The sequence below is a fragment of the Hydra vulgaris genome, chromosome 05, assembly GCF_038396675.1.
Source record: "Hydra vulgaris chromosome 05, alternate assembly HydraT2T_AEP".
Lineage (NCBI taxonomy): Eukaryota > Metazoa > Cnidaria > Hydrozoa > Anthoathecata > Hydridae > Hydra > Hydra vulgaris.
The window spans coordinates 21,360,435-21,376,583 of NC_088924.1; the positions used below are offsets into that span (position 1 = coordinate 21,360,435).

Here is a 16,149-nt window from a genome sequence, read left to right on the forward strand (position 1 = left end):
ATAATCATTTTTTGTCAACCAAAATAATTATTTTTTAGCTTGTAATTAACCATATTTCAAAACATGACAAAACACAAGTAAAACAAAGTAACTTTTTTATTTGTTGAAACCAAAAATATTTGTTTACAAAAACCAACAATTTGTGTCCAAAAAAATAATGTAGGGGAGACCGGGGCTAGTTGGCCGCAGGGGTAAGTTGACGAACTGCGTTTATCTTTAGAGCCTTTCATCAGAAACTGACAAAAATTACTCAGAAACTTCCTCATTGACCATTTCATCATTCACTATAGTATTGTCAGGATTCGCGCATGCGCATGGGAGATATTGAGATTTATGCGTTTTTTGGACAAAAACGTAACTTTTAGAACATCGCTTCCTTTTTACTTTACAAAGAAAATATTTAGTCGTATGAAAAAAAAATTATTGTAAAAGTTCCAGTCACAATTGGTTTACTATATCCAGTCAGACTTTTTTTTCAAAGCTGCCGTTTTTCAGGATCTATAGACTGTTTATTAACCACTTAACGAATTTGCTCGACATATGTCGAGCAAACTTTTTTAGCCAAAAAAAATTTGCTCGAGATATGTCGAGCATTACCAAAAATTGGTATACTTTGAGAGCTAGCTCGCTATATGTCGAGCAAAGCTTCTGATTGGTTATTATGATATCTGATGCGCTTCCTGTACGATAAACTCTTCTTTTTATGACTGCCACGCGCCAATTTCATTATAATCTCAAGTAGTTTTCTATTATTTCAATGTTCATAAATTTATAGAATGCCTTATTTTATTCTTATTATTTATAAATACGTGAAAGTTTCTTGTAATAAAACTACTTTTACAGTTAAAAATTTGAAATTTTTGTATGCGTGATTTTGCCTAGTCTCTACAGTTTTACAGTGCCATAAATGTACATTTACGAAAGTTTATGTAATGTTATATAATTAGAGTTTTTAATAAAATCATAAATTTATTGAAATCAACTTTATATTTTATTGTTTAGAAATAGAGGAAATTAAGTTTGCAACTAGGTTCACTTCAATTTTTCAAGAATTTTGCAAGAATTTTATGCAATATTGCAATGCTCGACATATGTCGAGCAAGTTTTCAAAGGTCAATTAGGAAGGTCATAAATTATTAAAATATATTAAAATTTATTAATTATTATTATTTTCCTTTTTTGCATGGTTAAAACAGTAAAATCAATTAAAAAAAAAATAGATTTGTTTTTGACACACTTTTGAAAATTAATAGGTTCGTTAAGCGGTTAAAAAAAAAGCTTTCGGGGTAAGTTGACAAATTTTTTACGGGGTAAGTTGGCTCATAGCATTTACTATGGAAAAAAATATTTATTTTTATAAAATTATTTTTTTTTATTTTTTTTATTTTTAACAATATTGAAAACATTTATTCTTACAAAAAAATAAAAATAAAATTTTGTTTAGTTTTTTTTTCCACAGATAAAAGGTGGGTTACTGTTTGGCTTTTATACGGACTAATATTTGGTACCAGCTAAAAGTAATATTAAATTTTGGGATAAAATTGTTGCAAAAATTAATTTTAAAAAAATTTCTATTAATTTTGCACTTAATAGTGCATTAATAATCATTTTTATAGTTTGCGCCAACTTACCCCGTGGTGGGGTAAGTTGGCGCAAATTTTTTTTTTTTTTTGAGGGTCCGGAAAGGCCCCAAGAATTTTTTTTTTTAAATGAATGCAAATTTTATAAGATACCCTAATCCATACTCTTTAAGAATACACTTTAATATTTTTAAAAAAATGTACTGTTAGGGGTACAGAGCTCATAGAGTAAAAACCGAGCCAACTAGCCCCGGTCTCCCCTATAATCTAAAATTGCTGCAACAATGAGAACTTAAGTTATACACAACTCTTAATGTCTCTAAAATATTTGTTACCTTAACAATAGAACATTAACAACATTTATTAAAGAAATTCAAAAGTCAGTTTTGTAAAAGAAAAAGACTGTGAGAATTATTTAAATATTTCCCTTTTTTTTTTTACCTTTATGATTTTTTGAAAGCAATAAGTAAGGTTTAATAAATGATGAATAGTGATAATTATTTTTCTGCAAAAAAAAAAAAAAAAAATGTGTTTCATTAAAAATAAAAAAATTTCAAAAAAGTATTTTTTAATAAAAATTAAAAAATAACTTTTGAATTAAGGTGAAAGTTAAATAAAATTTTGCAATTGTTACCAAACTTAACTGAAAGCCAAATTTCTATTTCAAATTGGGCAGCGAAGTCAAAGCCGAAGTCGAAGCCAAAGTCAACTTCACCTTTTAGGTAACTTCATAATCTGAATTTTATTGAATATTTGCCAGTCCTTAGTCAATCATTTTGTTGTTTACTTCCTTGTAAACTTTTTCTAAGAGCTCACCTCTAAGCATTTTAAGGTTAGGTGGATTATATCCTGATCTCAATGAATTGTTCATGTCTAAAAATTCTTGACTTCTAGAAGTTTTAGATTTTTAATATTTTATGTCAATATTTTTATTTCCATATTAGTTGACATTTTGTATGATGACATCAACCATTGCTTCTTAAAAGGTGTTGGCAAACTTATAGACCTAACAGATGCCAAAGAACTTTTTTCAACTTGAGATGATGGTCCAGCTATTAGAGCAGATGCACTAATAATTAAATCATTATTTGGAAGTACATTATTACAATTTTTATATTAACTTTTTGACAAATTGAGATTGTCCCCTTCTGTATGCTTGTGTAAAAACTTAAGTTTTTTGTGGTAATGTTTTAATAAAGCTATATATATATATATATATATATATATATATATATATATATATATATATATATATATATATATATATATATATATATATATATATACACATACATTACCTCTTGCATACTTTGATATGTGGAATTAATCACTTTAAATTAGGCATTTTTTCACAAACATAAGAATAGAAAAATAATGATTAAATTTTGTTGTAACAGATGTCCTCCAAAATGCAAATGCTACCTATTAAAACTTCAGATTGGATCAATCTACAAAAAGATATTTCAGTATGGTATCACCAATGACAACATATTTAAGTAAATGATCAGCAATTAAAATTATTGGCATATAATTTATTATTGGCAGATGATTAGTTTATAATAAAGAAGCATAAAGAAACTAAATAATAATTAAAAAAATATATAAAATACAGTATTTAACACTTAAAAATCAAAATTACCTTGATATATATTGCTGCATGAATTAATCTCAGTGTTGTTTCCAAAACAATTTAACAACTGATTATTGCTACAACTGCGAGTTCTAGTAATTATGCAAGATGCATTACATTGAGACCACTCACTCCATTGTGACCATATAACTAAAAAATAGGAAACAATAAAGCGTACAGTTAAAACTCCTATATATTTTTCAAATAATATCAATAACATTACTTCCTGCAACTTAACAGGACATTTTACAGTACAACACAGATTTGTTTGTAATAAAGCTAGCAATACTAGTCAACTCGAAATGATAGATGAAGTATACAAGAATACAATACTCTCAAAAAAAAAGAAGGCTTATGTAGTTTTTCTAGATTTTCCCAAAGCATTTGACAAAGTGCCTTAATTAAGACTTGCTCAAAAAATACAAGCATACTGCCTAAATGGAAAATTATTAAAGTGGATAAACTTTCTTGCAAACAGGCAACAACATGTTGTGCTTGGATAAATTATTTTGAATCAGATCAAGGTTACTAGTAGTGTATCACAAGGCATACTTGGACTTCTGATGTTTATCATCTACATGAATGATTTTCCAGAGTTTTTAAAATACTATTCTTGTAAGCTTTATGCTTACAACAGCAACTTAATAGCAAAAATATCAAATAAAGAAGACTCACTAAATTACAAAGTGAAATAAATGCAATTGTCAGACAGAAATATAGTTTATGAAAATAAATGTTGATAAATGTAAATTTGATGTTCTAAAAATAATTTAGATCACATTAACATATTATGTTAGTATGCTTAACCAGAAACTACTGTACCATCATAAGTTTTTGACAGTTTCAAGACATAAGTCTTGAAACTGTCAAAAACTGTTTAGAGACTTAACCTTTTCACAAACAGAGTTGTCAATCAAATAATTTAGATAACCTGAAGGTACTTTAAAAAAAAAAGTTTTAAAAACAACTTTGAACAAATAGAACAATAATTTTAGTAAAAATTTAACAATAGTCAACATTAGCTGCTAATAGCAGAACTTGGACAAATGTTCTGCTTCAGGAGGTTTTTCTCCTTGCAGTGTAAATAAATAAAACAAAAAAATTATTATTTTATTGTTAATTTTAATGTTTTAATTTCCTCTTCATTAATTTTATTGAATTTTTGATTAATTGAAGTTTATTATTTTATATGAATTTCTTATATTTAATTTTAAGGATTTTTAATACATTACTAAACAGTTTTAAAAAAAAAAGTATAATAATTTACAATTGGAAATTTTAAAAATAATAAAAATATTATTTATATTATTAACAATACTATTGTTAATTCTATTTTACTTTTAAAACGTTAATTCTATTTTACTTTTTAAAAAAGATGAGAAAATTTATAAATGACAATTTTAAGAATAATAATTAATATTATTTATATTATAAACAATACTATTTGTTATAATACCAGATGATGTCTTATTGAAATATTTAATTTTACAAATCAGTCCATTTATTAATTCAGGTCAGAATCATCATAATCACTGTGGTAACATGGAATTCAGTACAACTTGCTGCATATCATGCTGCCTTGTAGAACTCATTTTTCAAGGCAAAGGCTAAGAGGAGATAACTTTGATATTAAATTTCCACCTGTTATGGAGATTTATAGTGACTATGCAACTCTCTCTGATACCTCCTAATAAAGAGACAGTTAAAAAGCTCAGTCTAAAAATTCTGATAACAATTGTAGTTAGGTTTTTGAACTCTGTAGAAACATTTAAAAAGTTTAATTCCTTTAACAACTGCAAAATATCAAAGTATTAATAGTGTCATGTTATATGTGGACGCTGTTCCTTTTAGTGATTCAAGTGAGCAATCTAGAGGCTACATAAGAATACAGTTTCATCTGTATTTTAAAAAAAGCCTGGTTTTTTTTCAAATAAAATATATTTAATAAAATGTAGTTTTTTTTATCTGTAAATATCTTTAAAAAATACCTATGCTTGAAATAGAAATATATATATATATATATATATATATATATATATATATATATATATATATACATATATATATATATATATACATATATATATATATATATATATATATATATATATATATATATATATATATATATATATATATATATATATATATATATATATATATATATATATATATACATATATATATATATATATATATATATACATATATATATATATATATATATATATATATATATATATATATATATATATATATATATATATATATATATATATATATATATATATATATTTATAAAATTTCTATGATGCTTTATGATATTGATTTTCTCCCTTTATTTTTTTAATTATGCAAACATCTGATGTAAACTTCTAATGTAAAATTTTATCTGTGTAAACATCTATGTAACAACTAATAGAATGTCTTTAGAATCCAAATCATCTGTCCAAATCGTCTGTCCAAACCATCTGTCCAAACCGTCTTCAGAAATCCAAAATGTCTTCAGAATCTAAACCATCTGAGTAAATATACATAATGCCAGTTTCTTTTATTTATATATATATATATATATATACATATATATATATATATATATATATATATATATATATATATATATATATATATATATATATATATATATATATATATATATATATATATACATATATATATATATATATATATATATATACATATATATATATATATATATATATATATATATATATATATATATATATATATAAATAAAAGAAACTGGCATTATGTATATTTACTCAGATGGTTTAGATTCTGAAGACATTTTGGATTTCTGAAGACGGTTTGGACAGATGGTTTGGACAGACGATTTGGACAGATGATTTGGATTCTAAAGACATTCTATTAGTTGTTACATAGATGTTTACACAGATAAAATTTTACATTAGAAGTTTACATCAGATGTTTGCATAATTAAAAAAATAAAGGGAGAAAATCAATATCATAAAGCATCATAGAAATTTTAAAAAGAGAAAATATCAATATCATAGAATATCAAAGAAATTTTACCAAAGAAGTTTACATTAGATGTTTACATAATTGAAAAACTAAAGGGAGAATATCAGACAAGAGAGATTTACAAGATTTCGAATACTAGGATTGTGTAGATAAGGTGTAAGTGTTTCATAGATTTTTTTGGAGATTTACAAAAAAGTCTCCAAGAATCATTTTTTGTGTCAATGTGTCAATCTTTATTTGGAGCACTCTAACTTCTGATTCAATGTTTTATGTAAGAGCAAAAGAAGCCCTAAAGTATTTAACTTCCATACTTCATATTGATGTAAAATTGTAAAACTGTAAACTTTTTTCAATTTTAAAATGTCAAATATCTTGAAAAAATAGCGTTTGTTACACTTTTAATAACTTTAAACTTTAATAACCTAATTAATATAATGAATTTTATGTTGTTACTTGGTGTATATAATAGAAGTATAATAGAAATAGAAGTGTATATATCAGATGGACATCTGATATATACACTTCTATTTCTATTAATATTCTTAATCTATAAAATATGACAAAAAAAACATCAAATTTTTGTTATATTTTTTACCAAAAAACTGTTCCTATAGACTTAATGCTTTAAAAGTTGTATTGTATGCTAAATATATTTTTGAGCATAATTGACCACTAAAAGTGGTCATTCATGACTAAATGATCAAACATGATTAAATAGTAAAATAAACATATGTATGTGGGTTATTCCCAATCAAATTACCTAAAGGCTCCCAGGGTAACATCTCAGATTTGCTTTAAATTTTGTCCACACACAGATCTAATGAAAAAAATACAATCCAGAAAATTTCAGCTTGATTGACCAATTTGTTCAAAACTTATGATTGAACTAAAAAAGACCAAAGTCCGAAAAATTTGTTTATCAGAAGGTTACAGCAGTTTTTTTTTTGATTTTTGACAAACCATAACTTTTTAAATAAAGATGATGATCACCTGAAATTTTGTAGAGTAATAGTTTTTCACCCAAATAATCCATATATATAATAATAAATATAATAATAAGTGTTACAGTTTAATACTTACTTACAGAAAGTGGATTTTTTTGTTACCTTAGTGTACTTAGGGTCACCACTTGTTAGAATAATCAAAATTATGCATTAAAAATTAATTTAGCAGATGCAGCAGGCTATTAAAAAATCACTTTTTTTAAAAATTATGATAAATTACATCAACTTTGCTGGCATAGAAAGTAGTGTAAACAGTTGAAATAAATTATGAAACTTTTTAATGTTGAGGTTCTATATATAGACAATCACCAAAAAAACTTTAAAGACCTATACTCTATCTTATGACATGATTGTAGCCTTTTGAGAGTGATGATATTTTTAAAAAGAGAACAAAAAAATACCACATACAAAATTTATACCTCAAATTTTATACAAACTTTATACTGTAAAAAAGACATTCAAAGAGTACATTCAAAGAGTAAGATAATGAGTTAAAAGAAAAAGTATGTACACATGAAACTTATTAGCTTATCTCTGATTTATATAACTCATAATACTGTCATAGTCATTACTAGCAAGAATATAGTCATGAGCACTTATACTTTTAATCAATGGAACACTTATTTGACATATTAGTCATAGGTTATTGACATAGGTCATGGAGCAACTATTACATGCCCTGCCATTTCCTAGTTTTCAAGACAGTTTTTTCAGTCCACCTTAATATACATATATATGGTAAAAATGGAATTCTCATCTGAAACATCTATTACGTCCAATGATGAGCAAATTATGATCCACCATGGATCCAGCATGGCTGAGTTTACAAGTCTTTTTGTTTGATTAAATTTTTCTGCCTAAAATTTCCATATTTACTCCAGTCGGATGACTTTAAATTTTTTTTGACATTAAGTTTGTTAATATAATGAGGGTTCAAATATTGCAACTGTTGTGATTTCCTCAATTAACCAACACTTTTGGTATTTAACTAAAGAGCTTGAACAAGCTTAACCCTAACCCTTTCCATTAAACAACATTTTATCTTTATTTAATGAAAAGTTATTACCAGAACAATGATGGAAATGAAACATTTTTCTACCCCAAGACCAAAACTATTTTAATATGTGAAACCAAAATTTCCGACATATTCTTCAATTTTTTCTATTTATTAGGACTAATAAATGATGAAGAATGGCTGCAGATGAATCCACAAGAGTATAAGTTTTTTCAATTTTATCAAATTGCAGAATATTTTGTTGAACTATTAAAAGTAAAAAATGATTGTGCTGAAAAAGGAATCAAGCTTATTAGTAAACTCCCGGAGTGTGAGCAAAATGAAGAGTCAATTTATTTTAAAAGTTGTTTAACAACACACAGAAAGCAAAATCGATTTTATTTGAAAACAAAACTTTTTATATTTATTAGTATTTTTTTTATTAATAAATATTCTTAAGAAAAACTAAAGCTTAAAAACATCCTAATTGAGTTTTAAGTACATTTACATTAGAATTTTAAAAAATCGCATTATTTTTTAATAAGACATCTAGACATAATCAATTTTAACAATCTTTCATATATACACCAAGTAACATAACACAATATTAATTATTTTTTCATCTTTGAATTTAAAGTTATTTAAATTTGAAGTTGAAAAAACGCGTTTTTTTTTCAAGATGCCAACCTCTAAATGACATATTAAAATTTTGAAAAACTTACAGACATTTTTTGCACATTAATTACCTTGTTATGCAAGTAACAACTATTTTTGAAATATTGTCAGAAATGAATTACCCTATTATTGCAATTTTGTCAAGTTGAATATATTTTTCTTCGGTATTGTTATTGTGAATTTTAGATTCCCACAGCCTGTTATAATGCATGTAGAAATATTTATAGCTGACCTTCTCCGTTTAAAATTTACTGCCAGCGCAAGAAAAAGTGCTCGTCAAACTGAGAAGACTGTATTAGTGGATGAGAAGGAAAGATTTAATAACTCTATTCTTCATAAATGTTATGAGCCATGGTTCCTAAATAGTATAATTGCAGTCTCTGCTAATAGATGCAACTTGGAGGCATTAAAGGACTCTTATGAGCTAAAGAAACATTTTTGCTCTAACAAGTATAATGAACTTGGAAATGCTCTAATAAAAAGCTTAAAGCCACATTAGCCACACCTGCTATTTGGATGTATAACTAGTTGTTTTTGTATTAGAAGACAAAAATCTGCCTGGTAATGCAATGGTAGAAAGATATTATGCCAAAGAAATATTAATTTAAAGATAGACAGACAAACAAAGTTGTTAGATTTGGACAGTATCCTTCAACATTGTAGGTGTTTGTAATAAAGATGTTAATGTATCATTTAAGGAAGATTCTGAGAGCTACAAAAAGTTTTACAGTTTTTGAAAAATATGCTAGTAACAAATGATTTCACTAAAATAAATATTTGCCTTATTCAAGATTGATTGAGTATAGCAAGTTTTTTTATCAATACTGATGATTTATAAATATTTTTTACTATAAATAAAGACTTTTTGTAAAGACTAACATTTTCTATAAAAAGCATGAAAAAATTAAAAGAATCATATTCAAACTAATACTGTTGAACATATAAGCAGAAACTTTAAATATGATCATTTTCATTTAAACATCAAAGATAGCCAAGTTTAGTGTACTTAGATTTTATTGCCATATTGTTTCAAAAAGGGCACAAGCGATTGTGCAGCTGCAATTTCTTAAGCCTTGCATTTTGTCTCAGAGGTTATGTTGTGGAGACTTAAAGAAAAAGTAAAACAGTTTCATAATATTTGATTCCTAAAGTCTAATATTACAACTATAATAGAAGGATCTACTGCTCTCATCACAAAGAAATTAAATGATCTTGTAGATGCTTATGAAACATGTTTGATGAGAAAATCTACTAAGAACTTTCTTATGCTGCTTGACATTTTTAATAAAAAAAAATAGAGAGTGAAGAACAAATCTTCTATAAACATCAAATGGCTGATTGAATCAAATGGCTGTGTATCTACCAGCTACAGAGTTGTTGAGCATTGTGCTAACAGGATATTGATAACAAAAAGCCTGGATCCTTATCATGTACATTGAATCTAAATGAAACCGAAAATTATATGTAGATACAGAATCAAACTATCAAAGTGATGATGACTTTGATGACTTTAAAGCTTTTTTTTGAACCACCCATAAGGAAGTGAGTAATAATACTTATCAAAACAAAAAGAGCTATTTTTTTATGTATACATTTAACTTTTAAAGCGATATTAATATAAACTTATTTTTATTTAAACCTGCTTGCTGACTAAACTGATCATTAAGTAAATATAAAAACCTACTTGAATAAAAAAACATTTTAAAACATTGCTAAATATAAATATATAGCAAAAACGAATATATGCAAATAATATTATATATACATACTTATCTGTGTATACTTAAAATTTGAATTTATAATTCAACAAAATGATTTTAAAAGTACAGAAAAATGCATAAAACGATAACTTACCTTGTGTTTCACTGTAAATTGATAGCATTTTAATATATCCATAATTACAAACACGAGTAAAAATACAATCAGAAAATAAATACAAAAAAATATCAGTAAACACTGTCCCATTAGCATTTATTTTAGAAAATTGATTAGTTCCATTAACAGCTCCAGTAATTTCATAAGTATTGTTTATGAACTTTTGAGAAATTTCAATTAAATTCCATGTATTAGTTACAGTTTTCATGGAATAGGATTCAATGAATTTAACTATTAAAAAGTCTTCAAAAATATCTAATCTCAATGCATAGCCATTTCCATCAAAGATATCTATAATATTTATTTGTTGATTTCTGTACAAAAATAATACAAATGATACCATAAACTCGTCATAAAAAGCATTCAAAGTTGTACTATAATTATGCTCTATCTTTTCAACAAAAAATGAATCTAAAAAAAGTGTAATGCAATTTATATAATTATATTCATTTATAAAAATATATATAAATCAACCATCAGAATTAGAAAAAATGAGGTCGGAAATAATTTGCCAACCTCAATCTTTTAGAAGTCGGCAAAAATTATTTGATACAAAGGTCTTACCATAAAACATAGAAACGAGGTTGGCAATTTTTTGCTGACCTTAAACACTTTCAGGTCAGCAGTTAGGTCAGCATTGCCAAATGACAATATATATATATATATATATATATATATATATATATATATACATATATATATATATATATATATATACATATATATATATATATATATATATATATATATATATATATATATATATATATATATATATATATATATATATATATATATATATATATATAAAATGAGGTCAGAAATAATTTGCCAACCTCAATCTTTTAGAGGTCGGCAAAAATTATTTGATACAAAGGTCTTACCATAAAACATAAAAACGAGGTTGGTAATTTTTTGCCGACCTCAAACACTTTAAGGTCGGCAGTTAGGTCGGCATTGCCAAATGCAGACCCTAATTTTGAGGGTTGATATATATATATATATATATATATAATATATATATATATATATATATATATATATATATATATATATATATATATAAGACCTTGTTTTAAGTGTTACGCGTTGAGCGATTTCCGTACGCTTTGAGCAATATTACGTAAGCAGTAAGCAATTTCGGTTAAGTGACTTTTTATCATTTTTTAACTTTTAAATTATTTAATAAGCGGTAAGATAAAAGATGTAATTAGTTTTTAAAAAAGTCACATTAACTTTTGAATGTCGTTTATGTAAAAACATTTGTTACAAAAGTTTGAATGACAATTATGTTTGAAATAAGCAATATATGCAATAATGAAAAGTTAGTTTTCCATTCTTGGAAAACTAACTTTTCATTAAAATTGGAATGTTCCAATGGTGTTTTAGAATGCGTGGACAAAAAATTTATTTCTTCCAAGCCAAACTCTTTGTTCTCAGTCCAGTTCTGCGGGTCAATGAGCCATATAGCATGATAAATCTCAGACACTTCCTTTATGCTTGTGAATCTGCTGTTTAACGTATTTATAAAAGTCTGAATATAATTGTATATATTTATATAAGTATTTATATAAATATATAAGTATATATTTATATAAGTACTTATATAAAGTATTTGTATAAGTCTGGGTATAACTTTTCTCTTAATATTTCTGACTAAGCATAATGCTCGATCTACATCAATCAAAGTCATATCTAAGTTTACAATTATATACTTTCTATTACTGGGGTGTTTTTGTTTGTCGCCAGCTACACTAAACTGATCAGACAGTGTTTCAGGTAAGTTATGTTTGCCCTCAATAACCATGGAATGTGATACATAGCTACCCAAAAATTCTAAATCTGTATCGATTTCTTCGAGCTTCAATTCCAGTTCTAAATTTGTTTGGTTGATTCTAGCTAGAATATCAAGTGGCAACCGCTCATTTCCTTCAAATACTTTAGATGCTGGCACAATGAGCTCTAGCAAATCATGATAAACTGCAACAGTGCAAAGAAAGTTTTATGATTTGAATTTCTTTATTAACCCTTGAACCTTTGCTCTTGTAGTTATAGGGTTTTTCCATTCATTTACATAGTTCTTGCAGGCCACTATATAAGCTGGCCAGGATAGCTTTAGGTAAAGTTTACCGCAAACTTTGCGGTAAACTTTACCTAAAGCTGCAGATGCATTTATTATTTCTTGTTTTATTTTCCCCGAGTTTCAAAGCAGATAAAAATTTGTATTGTAAAATTCATCAACTTTTCTTTCTTTGTTTTTCGAGCTTGGCTAGCATCGCACAATGTCCTTGATTGCGAACATTCTAAACAACAGAATCGTTTTAAATTTGAGTTAAATAAAATAATAGTTAATAAAAAACCTCACTAGTCAAATGTAGTAGGTTTAGGTTGAAAATTTGATTACTTCAAAAACTTTAGTTTCATTATAATAAGGAATGGTAAACTGACTGATCTATGAAGAGAACGAATTGTTTGGCTTACATCCTAACGAAAAAATCAACTTTTTAGGGTATTTGGGCAAATTTTCCCCCTCCCCAAATTTTTAAAAATATTTTTGGGCAATATTTTAAAATTATTATATATTTCTTCAAAAAATATTTTAGTTTTTACTTGTTAAAATATTAAAAAAGTCCTAAATTGCAAATCTAAATGATTTTTAAATAGATTTATAGAGTATTAAAATAACAAATATGTATAATATAATACAATTATAATATCTAAGACATAATAAAATATAACTAGAGTATATTAAAATAAGAAAGTCCATGAAAAATTGAGAATCAAACTCAAACAAAATTAGGCTTAAGGATAAACTTATAGATAAAGCAACATGATTTATATATGAATTTATTAAGTATTAAAATAACAAATATTATACAGAATATAATACAAAAAGTATAATTTACAAGACATACAATTTTATATAAAAGATAAGTAATTGTATTATAATAGGGAAATCCAATAAACTTATGGATTTTACAAATTTTTCACAGACTATTTCACAGACTTTCCAATGATTGATTTATATGAAATCATCTAAACTCTATTGCTTGAGTATTCAATCACTGCTCTTCTCAGTAGTTCTCCATGGTTTGATCTGGATTCAGATGTTGCGAATCTACTCAGAGTTTTCAGCATGTTGTGATGAACAGATTCGGAACATTGCTCAGCAAATATGCCTAATGGCATTCTAATATTGTTTAAGAAATTAATGAGGTGGTGTTCAATAATATGACCTTTCCACCCCATTGAGAGATTGTGGTTAAAGTTGATTTTAACATAAAGTTCAGTTTCCTAAATCAAAAGTAAAAAATAAATAGCTAGTATGCCTATGACTTAATATTTATAAATAAGAATTGTTTCCATGTTTATTTCTACATCATATTCAATAACTACTTGCCTAAAAGTTCTTTTTTCAAACTTTTCTTAAAAATTATTTTTAAATTTTAATTTACCTTTAACTTCTTAACATACATTGCAATGGCATCTGCGTAACCCTCATGAAGTTTCATACTAAAGCACTTATCGACAACTAAAATGTCATGGTTAATGTTGAAATTTAACCACATAACTTAAAGTTATGATTTAAATTGAAAAAATAGTTCATGCACAAATATGTGTGTGCGTGCGTGCGTGCGTGCGTGCGTGCGTGCGTGCGTGCGTGCGTGTGTGTGTGTGTGTGTGTGTGTGTGTGTGTGTGTGTGTGTGTGTGTGTGTAAGATGTGTGTATAAATTACCTATAGAAAATGATTTTAACAGCTCAACAACTGGATTATAAGAAAGATAATAATCAAAAATATGTTGTTCCAAATCAGGCAGAAGCTTCCGAATTTTGTTAGCAATTCTACCATCCAACCCACCTCCATTATATCCATGCCAAATTATCCCATGGTTACTTAGCCATACAGCAATTTCAGGTTCTTTACATAAAACATTAGAAATCTCTGTAACAATCTTCATCAGCAAATGAAGTTCTGGTGGAGGAACTACATCAAGTACATATGTATCTCCAGCTACATCAAGCAGACATGGATGAATAACATTTTTGTAGATTTGCATAGAACATTTCTTAGATTCATTTTCAGCAAAGCTTGTATACAGCAACTTTAACTTATTAAAAATTCTCAGTTCTCCCAGATTTGACTTTTCACCATTGCAATATAAACAAGAGTATTTTCCTCCATGTCCTGATAAGCCTAAAATTATATTTAGCAGTTTAAGATCTGCTGCTAAGTAGAACTTAAGACTGTTGAGCATTATTTTCTTGATAATTATCTGAAGGTTCGCATGATTTTCAGTAACATTTTGGACAAATGCCAATACCAGAACTTTCTTAACACCAGTATTTTTGTTTTCTTGACAGCCAATATCTGTTTCTATATTAAAAACATTCATAACAAATTTTAAGGATCCTTGACCACCATCTATTCCAACACGAATAATAACTTTATCTACTTCTAGTCTCCTCACAGTGCAAATATGTTCAACAAGTGATTTGGAATCTTTCACATACACAAAATCTTTAATTACAGTATGTAGGATTTTTTTATTACCAACTTTTTTCTTAGCTGTAAACTCCACTTTTTCTACTGCGTAATAATCATCAAGACTAGATGACCATATCTTTATTTTCTTTACTTTAGCTTCCACTTCCAATCTACTCAAATCTTTTCTGCAATCCATTGCAATTGAATTTATTGTAGAATCTGATAGATCGTGCTTTCTTTTTATACTATAGAAAGTTTGACTTGATATTGTTTTCATTGTCCTCTTCTTTCCTATCTGTAAACTTAACGGAGTCCCACCTGTCGACAATTTTATAGTTTCCCCCAATTGAATGTTTTGAACTTGTTGGATTTCTTTTAGAGATTTGGAGAGGACTTGTTCTACTGTTTTTAAACCTAAAATTTAACATTTAAAACTTGTCATAAGATTTAATAAGAACTGTTATATAGACTATAATTTATTTATTCTAATACCTTTTGAGATCATCAACATTCTTATGTTCTCCACAGTATCTTTCTTACTACAGGAATGTCAAATTCCAACTCCAATTCTTTGATAACAGTTAAAGCAAATTTTTTTAATAACTTCATTTGACATCTCAGATTCATTTAAACAAACACTTAAAACATCCTAAGAAATAATTTTTTACACTTTATAAGTTATTATTAATGGTAACTCAATCAATTTTCAAATTGAATAAGTAAATTACAACTTATATTTTATGAAAGTTGATTTTCAAACGTTTGTTACTATGTTTACATTAAAAGTTATACATTACCTTAAGGTTTACCTCTTTCGATTTATCTCTGGACATAACACATAGTGGACAATCACAGGTTGACTCTGCATCACCTAAATATATATATATATATATATATATAT

General features: G+C 26.3%; 2 protein-coding genes across 2 annotated transcripts in view; both read right to left on the reverse strand.

Moving 5' to 3' along the window:
* LOC136071786 (uncharacterized) overlaps positions 1–14,273 on the reverse strand; it is a 112,561-nt gene extending 98,288 nt beyond the window's left edge. Inside the window, exons 1-5 of the mRNA XM_065796859.1 lie at positions 14,217–14,273; positions 13,884–14,055; positions 12,364–12,741; positions 10,741–11,172; positions 3,220–3,360 (exon numbers count right to left, since the gene is read on the reverse strand). Of these exons, the coding sequence (XP_065652931.1) occupies positions 3,220–3,360; positions 10,741–11,172; positions 12,364–12,741; positions 13,884–14,055; positions 14,217–14,273 (1,180 nt within the window). The remainder of the gene's footprint in view (positions 1–3,219; positions 3,361–10,740; positions 11,173–12,363; positions 12,742–13,883; positions 14,056–14,216) is intronic.
* LOC136080679 (uncharacterized) lies at positions 13,708–15,874 on the reverse strand. The gene is made up of 3 exons (XM_065797644.1): positions 15,741–15,874; positions 14,217–15,662; positions 13,708–14,055 (listed from the first exon to the last, which is right to left on the reverse strand). Exons 1-2 carry the CDS (start codon positions 15,757–15,759, stop codon positions 14,365–14,367), a joined length of 1,317 nt encoding a protein of 438 aa, XP_065653716.1. The 5' UTR covers positions 15,760–15,874; the 3' UTR covers positions 13,708–14,055; positions 14,217–14,364.
* Between the last annotated feature and the right edge of the window lie 275 nt (positions 15,875–16,149).